Source organism: Teleopsis dalmanni, chromosome 1 (assembly GCF_002237135.1).
Source record: "Teleopsis dalmanni isolate 2A chromosome 1, ASM223713v2, whole genome shotgun sequence".
NCBI classification, from domain to species: Eukaryota; Metazoa; Arthropoda; class Insecta; order Diptera; family Diopsidae; genus Teleopsis; species Teleopsis dalmanni.
This window is the reverse complement of record NC_051846.1, coordinates 36,680,570-36,691,804: the sequence shown is the minus strand read 5'-3', so window position 1 is coordinate 36,691,804 and position 11,235 is coordinate 36,680,570. Positions and strand designations below refer to the sequence as shown.

The window sequence follows — 11,235 nt, the reverse complement described above, 5'->3', positions numbered from 1 at the left end:
AATAAATAGCAATTCTGAAACCTCTAGACTGCGTAAAATCTTATCCAAAAATCCATCTGTCCCAGAGTTACTCAAAAAATCTGACGGGACATGGTGCAATAATAGTAGCGAATCTTTACAATTACTACTAGATACTCACTTTCCGGGATCTTTACTTCGGTAGCTGCATCCTCAGAGTGCCTTAATCTCTCACCGGTTAACTCTATTAAGGTTAACCTGCAGATCGTCAAATGGGCTATTTTTAGTTTTAAACCCTACAAATCACCAGGACCGGATGGTATTCATTCAATTGAGCTTCAGAATTCGTGGGAGTTAATACACAACCGGCTTTTGGCAATTTTTAGACATTGTTTCTTATTTAACTATGTCCCGATTAAATGGAGGGAGGTTAGAGTAGTTTTTATACCCAAAGCTGGTAAAACCTCGCACCATAACCCCAATGAACTCCGTCCTATAAGCCTCTCCTCTTTCATGTTGAAGGCTCTTGAAAGAATAATAGACGTAGAAGTAAGGCGTGCTGTAAGCCCCAACCAGTGGTCCCCCTCACAGCATGCCTACACTAAGGGAAAATCTACAGAGACAGCTCTCCACTCCCTCACTTACAGAATAGAAAAATCCATAAAACTCAAAGAATTTTGTGTGGTTGCTTTTGTAGATATTGAAGGGGCCTTTAACAATATACTCCCGAGTGCAATAGTAAGCGCGATCTCGCGTCTGGGTGTTGATGATGCGCTCATTGGCTTTATAAATCAGCTGCTAACTGGCAGACTCATTGAAGCAACGATGGGCTCATCAACGGCACGCAGAAGGGTAAATAGAGGTACCCCCAAGGAGGAGTACTCTCCCCTCTCCTTTGGAACATAGTGGTGAATGAACTGCTAATACAACTGAAGGCGGAGGGATGCGAAACTATTGCATATGCGGATGATATTGCGATAACAGTCACCGGAAAATATACTACCACTCTTAGGGATATTCTACAAAATGGTCTTAATATCCTAAACAATTGGACACAAAAATGTGGCCTTGGGGTGAATCCCAATAAAACTGAAATCGTAGTTTTCACAAGAAAACATACGGTCCCGAATCTTTCTCCACCCTCTCTACGAGGTTCTGTGATACATGTGAAGGAGGAAGCCAAATTTTTAGGTATAGTTTTCGACAGGAAACTCACTTGGAAGAAAAACACTCTAGAGCGTGCAAGAAAAGCCAATGTTGCGCTTCTTCTATGTCAGAAAGCTATTGGTAAGAAGTGGGGTCTTCAACCTCGCATCACCCAATGGCTATATATAGCTGTTATTAGGCCCATATTGATGTATGGTATTACGGTATGGTGGACAGCTCTTGATAAATCTTCGTACTGCTCAGTACTTAACAGGATTCAGCGTAGAGCTGAACTCTGTATTAGCGGGGCGCTATGCACCACACCATCCATTGCACTAGATTTGATGCTTCAGTTACTGCCAATGGATATTATTAGTAAACAAATGGCAGCTTCATCTGCTTTAAGACTAAAAGCTACCTCACAATGGAGAGACAGTGACTATGGTCATGCCTCCATTCTAAATCTTTTCAATTTTACTCCTAAAAACGTTGATTACATCACACCCACTCTCAACTTTGACAGGAAATTTGATGTCGTGTTTCCATCTAGAGAGGTATGGACGTCAGGTGGCCCCTTCTTAGATGAGGGCGTAACCATCTTCACTGACGGATCCAAAACAAGTAGTGGTGTAGGTAGTGGAGTTTTCTCAGAGGAATTGAACAAATCTTCCTTCTTTAGGCTTCCAGATCATTATAGTGTCTTTCAGGCGGAAGTGCTCGCCATCAGGGAAGCTATAGCTTGTTTGAATTTAGATGATATATTTGGCAGGAATATATACATACTATCAGACAGTCAAGCTGCATTAAAGTACTTGAGTTCGGTCCAATTTACATCTAGGACGGTTCTTGACTGCTACACATCTCTAAACGAAATGTCGACGCAGCTCAATATTTCTCTAATCTGGGTTCCCGGTCATAGGGATATTTTCGGAAATTGCAAAGCAGACGAGTTAGCCAGAAAGGGTGCTTCAGAACCATACTCGGAGCACCTAGATTATCTGGGCATATCGCTAACATCATGTAAATTGATATTGAGTTCTTTCTGCGCTAATACTTTTAATAAAAGATGGGAAGACTCAACGATATGTAGACATCTGTATGCAATCTGGCCACTTTCCGATAAAAGAAAATCGAAAACTCTCATTGAGATGTCCCGCAAGGACATTGGTCTTCTGGTAGGGTTGATTACAGGGCACTGTAAGCTAGGGAACCATGCTAGAAGACTAGGTCTTCCTTTCAACCAAATCTGTCGTAGCTGTTGGGAGGACGATGAGAGCGCATCTCATCTGTTGTGTTTTTGTCCAGCTCTTGCACGTTGGCGATTTAGTACTCTAGGGGCCCCCTTCCTTGAGGACCTGGACCAGTTACAGGATCGGGCTTTAAATAGCATTTTATGCTTCGCAAAAGGTTCTAGGTGGTTTTAAACCCTGAGGTTTCTCTTACTTTCTTTTAGTATTTATATACGGCATCACAATGGGCCAATAGGCCTAAGTGGATCCACTAGGGATCACCGGTATAACCTAACCTAACCTAACCTAGTAGATATTTATATATTTCAAAAATACATATATCGAATCAAAACACAATTTATTTGTTCACACATAAAACAGCTGTTAATTTTAGAGTGATCTTTCTGCTCTGACAAAATATCTAGAGTGTTATAAATTAATCTCAAGTGTTATACATTAATCTGAAGAGTTATTTATTTACAGATTTACCAAATGAAAATGAAAATTGCACTAAAAGTGAATCTCGTTTAAAAAAGTAACCCCAAATTTACCAATCGAAAACGACATACCTTTCAATATCTCTGGATTACATATTTTTGGCAACAAACTTCTATTGGTTAGCAGTAAAAATACCCAACTAAAAAAATTATTTCATCAACTTTATCTGGGTTATCCGTTACATTTTTTTTTAAACATTCTCCAAGCTTCTTGAAATAGAATATAGCTTCAATAAAAAATTTGTCAAAAATTTGTTCTTTTAGTCACTAATTGAAGACCCAACTAATGAAAGATGTTCTTTACGCTATTACTTTGTTATTTACTTCTTTTTTTTTGAGTTATAAAACTATGGTTTTCTACTTTAATTTATTTTAGAAACTACTTCAAGGAGTAGATCCACCAAGTGGAGATAAGCATAGAAGAAGCTATAAACAGTCTACATATGTAGCTTCCACATTAAGAGCACTTATAATCTGTAACTGGATTATAATTATTGTATATTAGAAGGCAGTATCTTCCTGCTATCAGTAGAATACTATTTTTTCAAATATAGAAATTAATTTAATAATGTCAGAAACTAATGACCCAAAAATTTTTTTTAGTTGCATTACAATAATTCGGGTCAGTAGTGTTGTCAAAAGAAATATAGCCCATCCTCTTGTTATCTTTATCCATAGATTCTACTTTAACGTCTATAAAGTGTTCACATTCAGTGTTTAAGTATTACAAAAATGAGAATATTTCCTTCAAATTTACAATGAGAATATTTCCGTATTGAGGAAAAGAAATGAATGAATATACCAGCACTACATAAATGTTATTGAAAAGAAGGTCTAATGGTTTTGTGGTCTTTCATATGCTTGAAAAATAGTGTATTTTAATAGGAAAAGTTTACTTAAAGACCATTTTTATGCTTTATATACTTTTTAAAAATGTGCAACAGAACTCTTAACTTGATTTCATTAATACATACGAAAAGTTAATACCTCTTAGTTTAAAGCATATCATATATTTCATTCTCATTAACGATCCCTTTTTGGCAATGTGTTTAATGCCAACTTACTTAGACGAATTTAAAAATGTGTGGATATATGTAATATAAGACTTAGATCACCCACTTTTTTTTCTATATCTCAGCCCGAGGCTGTAGACGATTTGGCTCCAATATGCAGGAGACCGTCTTTTTAGTGACTTGACATCTTCTTTGATTCATTTAGAACAGCAACTGATTTTATAAGGATAACTCAAGAAGCTATATTAGAGACTAAAGTTAGTACAATTCGGTTCTTTTTGGAAACTTTAAGGGCATATCAATGGACAATAATTGTCTCCAAGCATAACTGTTGTTTGTATGAATAGCAACCCTTCATCCTAACCCTGCTTGAATAAATATTGAAAATGGTTGTGTGTCCTTTTTAAGTATAAACATCTATTTCTAATTATTAAATTTTAAACAAACATAAAATTTTATTAGCAAGTGAACTAAAAAGACCCCATACATATAATAATTAAGCATCCGCTCCATAAGTAAACAATTTCTTATCACAGTTGCTCCATACGAACCGACAGGCAATAATTATAAAGCTAAATTTGATAAAAATACGCACAGGTGGCCCGGCTTTCGTACGTTTAATCATCTTATCTATGTATTATATATAAAAAAAATATTATATACTATTGTGTTTATATATTTATCACATATATATGTATAGATTCGTAAATAAGAGCAATGGTCATGGTAACAAAAAATCATAGTACAATACTATAGGTACTGAGACACACCTAAATAAAGATTAAAATATTTGAAGTGGAAATAAAATATAGTAAACATTTATTTTTTTATTATTAAAACAGGCGATGTATATTATATCTGAAATCAAACTACAAAACATTGATTTGAAGTTAATTACCATGATAAGTGAATTTGTTTATGTAGCGAAAGTAGTCTCGATCAAGCAATTAAATCTATTTTAATCGTAAACTGAATGCGAAATTTCAACGATCTTTTCTTTAATTAGTTCCATAAATTTGCATTAAAGTTTTTGTACTTTCAATTGAGGCAATTTAGTATTCAATTGCATTTATAAACATCGCGAGAATATATAAAATTCTTCGCATTTGCATACGCACTCTTCCATTTAAAAATCCGACGTCACATGCTCTTTCCAGTATCAAACTTTCTATGACCAATTCGGTCTAATCTTAATGTTTAGAATAGCGTTTAGTAGGTTTGTAATGTTGACCAGAGGCGTAGTTAAAGTTTTTTAAACAGGATTAATCACATTTAAGCATTTGAGATGCATTCACGAATTGTGCGGTGGCTTGATCGTACGCATCAAGTATTTTTTGAATTACTTAAACACTCTTAAAATTTCATTTCTTTTTGCTATTGTGGAATAGATTTCGAATGAAATGAATACTTGAAGAATAGTGTATTCTTGCGAAAGAAACGCAGTAGAAAAAGCAAGTAGCGATCCGCTACTGGGGTTTCCTAACCTCGGTCAGCTTAATTATACGGTGGTTAATAATAGACTCATAATAAGAATTATAGAATTTCATTACATTCGAGAGGAACAACAATAATTTTTTGGCAGTTAGAGTGATAAAAATTGTAAAGATATTTTTTAAATTAAAACGATACATAAAACTAAAATAAATATGGGCATGCCTTTCAATTCTGTTCTACATCATGTATATTTTTTAACTGAAAGTATAATTATATATCTTACATTCCCCTTCCATCCTCTAGTAGATGGTTTTACATTAACTTTATTTCAACTTCTTCACTAAATATATTATTCAACTTCAAAGGAATATAGTTAGTTTGTTGAAGTGGAGGGAGGAACTATTTTTTCTCAATAACCTAAGAAAGCCATTTGAATCCACAATTCCTCGTAATAATGAGTAGAAGAAGGTCGAACTAGAACCAGCCAGCAGCATTTATAAAGGCGAGAGTGTGACCAATGCTAATACTGAAGATATCGCTGAGCGTGTTAAAGAAGGGGCCTCAAAAAAGCTAAGCCTAGTTCTGGCCAAGCAGGGACATAGACACAACAGGTGCTCTGGTGTCCTTTCTTCGAGAGGTGGTAGACATGCATTGCAGGAGATGCTACAGGGTAGGCCAAGTCTAGCTCCATGCTGTCCTATGGTCCACTGCCCTGTAAAGACAGATATTAAGTTAGATATCTCTGAATTATTTCTGTGTGTCAAATCAGAAGTTCTGCATTTGGAATATATTGGCAATATACCTCTTGACCTGACGGACCCGCTTACTATTTTAGTGTTGCAAAAAATGTTAATAAATCGACTTAAACCAATCCGACTGTAGCTGACAACGGCAGGGTTTAAAATAGGGGTATCTGTTAAAGGCGCCTAGTCTAGCATGCTTATTTGCGCGCTCATTTCCTACTATATTAGAATGCCTGGGAACCCAAACTAGGAATATAAAAAATGTTATTACTCTTTCAGGAAATTTAAATTTCAGTACGTCTTTTGCAATTGAGAAAAAAACAACCTATGTTTTAAATAAAATCTATCTAATCTATAGTAGAATTTAAATACTAAAATAGAATAGAATTAAAGTTTGAGTTCAAAAAGTTCAAAGCAGCAACATCATTATTGATTATGGTCATATACCTAAGTAAATTGTGAAACTGTATTGATACATTTATTTAATAATATATTTAGTCATTTTTTTCGTTAGGATTTACCCATATAGGATTTTAACTAATGCATTTCTAATAGGTTTTGTAAGAGTATTGAATAAAAAATAAAATAATTTGCACTTATAATATTTTTTCATCTATTCCATAAGTGTTTTGTTTATTTGTTGAGTTAGCAAAGCATAATATATTCATTTTTAGATTAGATTATGAAAGATTACTTTTATATATTATTACATACATTGCGGAAATTAAATCTCAACACAAAACAATTTTTAGCCTACAGTGCACGTTTCTCACATCATGGCAAGTCAAAAAGGTTCAGCTCGACGCTACACTCCAAGGTTTCCCCTGCTGTTATGCCGGTTGTGCAAAATGAGATGCCCCATTGTGATTTCAAACCACCACAATACACAGGACCGAGCTATGAAAATATCAAGGATCTACGAAAAAATAATCTAACACCTAACTTAGCTGCCTACTACAAGAAACCTTTGCTTATACACTCTGGTCACATGCAATGGTTGTTCGATCACGAAGGACGTCGTTACTTGGATATGTTCGGGGGCATTGTTACGGTGTCAGTTGGTCATTGTCATCCGTAAGTATTTTTAAATAATAAATTTTCATTGTAAGAAAATAACTGATTGTGAAAATTTAGTAAAGTCAACAAAGCGCTAGAAGAACAAATAAACACGCTCTGGCACACTACCAATATTTATATGCATCCTAAGATACATGAATACGCAAAGCGTTTGACTGATAAACTTCCCGGTGATTTGAAATGTGCTTGTTTTGTGAATTCCGGCTCTGAAGCTAATGACCTAGCTATGCTTATAGCACGCATGCACACTGGAAATAATGATATCATCACATTACGTAATTCCTATCATGGTATGTCACCGTATACGATGGGTTTGACTGCCCACTCCACTTGGCGCTTTCCATTAGCTGGTGTTAATAGTGGAATCTTGCATGTCATGCAGCCCGATCCGTATTTAGGCATATGGGGTGGATCAGCTTGCCGCGATTCCCCCGTACAAACTGATCGTAGCTGCGCTTGTAATAAAGAAACTGGATGTGTCGCCACAGATCACTATTACAATGAATTGGAAGAGACATTCAAGTATTCATTGCCACGTGGTAAAGTAGCTGCTATGTTTGCGGAATCAATTCAAGGTGTTGGTGGCACAGTGCAATTCCCGAAGGGTTACATTAAAAAAGCTGCAGAACTGATACGTGCTAATGGCGGTTTATTTGTATCAGATGAAGTTCAAACTGGATTTGGACGTACTGGTGAGCATTTCTGGGGCTTTGAAGGACATGGAATTATACCAGATATTGTAACTATGGCAAAAGGCAAGTTAATATACCATACATATTTATTTTTAAAGTAAAAATTAATAACAAACCGATTTTAACATAAATAACAAAAAGGAATTGGAAATGGCTTCCCCATGGCTGCTGTTGTTACCACACCGAAAATTGCGGAATCACTGAGCAAAGCTTTGCATTTCAATACTTACGGTGGCAACCCAATGGCTAGTGCTGTTGGCATCGCAGTTTTGGATGTTATTAAAGATGAAGGTCTACAACAAAATTCCCTCGATGTTGGCACATACTTCTTGAAAAGTCTGGCCCAACTTAAAGACCAATACGAAATTATTGGTGATGTGCGCGGAAAGGGTTTAATGATTGGTGTTGAATTGGTTGCAGATCGTAAGACTAAAACTCCGCTCAGTGCACCACATGTTATGGAGATATGGGAAACTTGCAAGGATATGGGTGTACTATATGGAAAAGGCGGTTTGCATGGCAATGTAAGTTTTTTTTTAAATTCCTATCATGTAATCTTAAGTTTAGTGCACAGTAGTTTACTTACAGTAGTAGATTAGCATTGTATAATTATCTTAACATTGCATGATATTTTAATTCAATTTCCTTGAAATTACAGGTGTTACGTATTAAGCCCCCCATGTGCATTAATAAATCAGATGTAAAGTTTGGAATAGACGTACTCTCGAGCGCTATCTCGGAATTTTTAAACAAGAAGCGATAAACAAGAGCATGATATGCATGTTTGCATGAATAGATTGATTCCTGTTGGATGTAAAGGCTTGAGACATTTATTTCAAAATTATACTATCTAAAGAATTTCTTATCAAATTTAATTTATTGACTGTGAAGTATTTTTGCTTTTACGAAACTGTGTACAAAATCAGTTGCATTTATTTTTTTAGTGATTATTAACATTTATTTTTGTCCATATATTTTATCCTTTCTATAGAAAATTAAAATGTATTCACATATGTAAAATATTTTGTAATAAATAAAATACTACTTTATTGGTCTTGTTTTAATTCAAGATCAAAAAACTGAAATTAGTGCGATATTAAAAAATAAGTGATATAATAGAGTCATTCGATCTCGTCGATCGCTGACTGATGTATATACTTATTCCAAAATTCTCCAAAAATCTCATTCATTTCTCAAATAATTCTTATTTCTTAATTAGTATTAGATGATCTTAAATAAAATCCTTCTATATGTTAGTTTAGGTATGCATATATTTAGTTAAAGATCATTTCATTCACATTATAGCTGCCACCAACGTAGTGCTATTGAACGAACAAATCCATAAACTAAGGCCTTTAATTTAATCTATCTAGATTATTTCATAATTACATCATGTATATATATATATATGAATGGACTTATTCTGTGCACTTGACAGATTTGTCAAATTCTTTAATAAAATTTTTGATTTTTATAAAGCAGAAAGCTTTTTGGTATTCTGGACACATCTTGACAAATTTTTGTATAGAAAACTGTTCGTAACTGTTCGTAAAAAATGCTTGTAAATAGCATATATTTTAAGTTGTCAAAAGCATTTTTCATGCATTCAAATAATAAAAAATATGCTTGTAAAGAGCGTATATTTTAGTTAAGAATATTTGTCATGCATGCAAATAATAAAAAATGCTTAAAAAGAGCATATTTTTATAGTTGTCAACAGCATTTGTTGTATTGACAACTAACAGGGAAAATAGCTTTTTATTTATGTCACAGAATACCAAAACCTTTACAGCAGTCAATTTTGACAAGTGTCAATGTTTGACAAGTTTATAAAGTTAACAGAATAGGTCTGGAATTATATATAACATATATACATACAGATTTCATACAAAAGCTGCTTGCTAAAAACACTAAAATTGTTCGTTACTTAGTAAAAGCAGTAGTGTGTTGCATGATGCAGTACAATGCAGTATATTCTATGAGCTAGAACTAGCTATTTATTGATAGCAAGTGAAATACTTTTTATGCCTCTTATATTTTTATATACATTAGAGATAAAATTGAATCGATTATAAGCACTTAGAAGTGAGTAAGTGTTGGAAGTATCGATATTGTTGTTAAGGTAGTATGAGAAGAACTGTCAATAGCGTTTGGTCGTTTGTATAAATGAATGACGATTTCGAAACATAGATCCGGCTATTTATAGATTCTGGAAGTATTAAGCATTTCACATAGTTTAAACGCGTATATTGCAGGATATCAGATAGTCGAAACTCGTATACAGCAGAAATTCTAATATATCAAGATTAATTTTACTAAATCTCTAATATATTTTCCTAAGTGCTGATATCGGTATGAAGTATTGTAATCATTGCTTAGAACTATGTACTTCTTCAGCATCACAAACCATAATTTTGTAATGGGGATTGCATCACATTTTTTTAAAAACAATAATGCTAGATTATAGCATTATTTTTATTGCTCTATTAAAGTTAAGGTATATAAAGTAATTTCATTATATTATACATTGAGCAGAAATGTATTAATATATTATAAATGATTTTAATATTGTATCATATTGAAAACGTACGGATTCCATGATAAAAAGCGATAATACCCTTAAGTTTGCACAGATGCAAATTTTAAATAATTTATATAAGAGTAAGAATGATATACGTGCTGTAAGAAAGGGCATCCATGTGAGAGAACGTACTCAAATACAACATTAACAAATTTAATGAACATTTATATTATGTTACTAAAATGCTTTTAGTGTATAATAGTATTTCCTACCACATAAGTTGATTTGTTTTAAGGTTTATATTTTTACTTAATAGGTTTTTTTTTTAATTTTTTAATTTTATTAGTAACATAAAAAACAATAAAAATAATTTTTGTTTATTCTATTTAATCAGAGCTTAGAATAGGTACTTTTTTTGTTCCGGTTTAATAAAAATTAAAAATATATATCGGTCTTGGTCCAGCAAGAATATTGGTTGTTTTCGGTTGTCGATTTACGGTTAAGTTCCGATTCAAAGCTCTGTATTCTATAACCTTAAATTGATTGTTTATTTTTTTCCGTATATAATTTTTTATTATTGTTTGATGATATTACAGTCGATGATTTTCAAGCCACCACTTTGTATCACAACGAAAAACATTGACTTTGTTCTATATACATTAAGTGAAGTATTCAAGCAATATTACAGAAAACCTAAACGTAGTTGGAGAAGTGTGAGTGCTCAGTCTTTTAATTCTACATAAACCAATAATAATTTTGCTATAAGTAACGGACTACATTCCTGATAAGTACAAAAAATATTTTTGTTATTATATTTAATAAATAAAATTTTATTGAGCTAATTTTCATTAATATATCATAAGATCGTATATTGTATGTATTAGAATAAAACTATGTCAATAAACAGATTTATAATAGTAATGTT

The 11,235-nt window shown here is 33.3% G+C and overlaps 1 protein-coding gene across 2 annotated transcripts in view; it reads left to right on the top strand.

Annotated features, from left to right (window-relative positions):
- LOC119670763 (alanine--glyoxylate aminotransferase 2, mitochondrial-like) overlaps positions 1 to 11,152 on the top strand; it is a 14,724-nt gene extending 3,572 nt beyond the window's left edge. The window contains exons 2-5 of one of the 2 annotated variants that reach the window (XM_038081165.1): positions 6,773 to 7,094; positions 7,155 to 7,852; positions 7,931 to 8,313; positions 10,907 to 11,152. In XM_038081165.1, the coding sequence (XP_037937093.1) occupies positions 6,773 to 7,094; positions 7,155 to 7,852; positions 7,931 to 8,313; positions 10,907 to 11,053 (1,550 nt within the window). In that variant the 3' untranslated portion in view covers positions 11,054 to 11,152. Of the gene's footprint in view, positions 1 to 6,772; positions 7,095 to 7,154; positions 7,853 to 7,930; positions 8,314 to 8,447; positions 8,750 to 10,906 lie in introns of those variants that run through there. The other variant, XM_038081166.1, reaches the window with a different exon arrangement.
- The last annotated feature ends 83 nt before the right edge of the window (positions 11,153 to 11,235 follow it).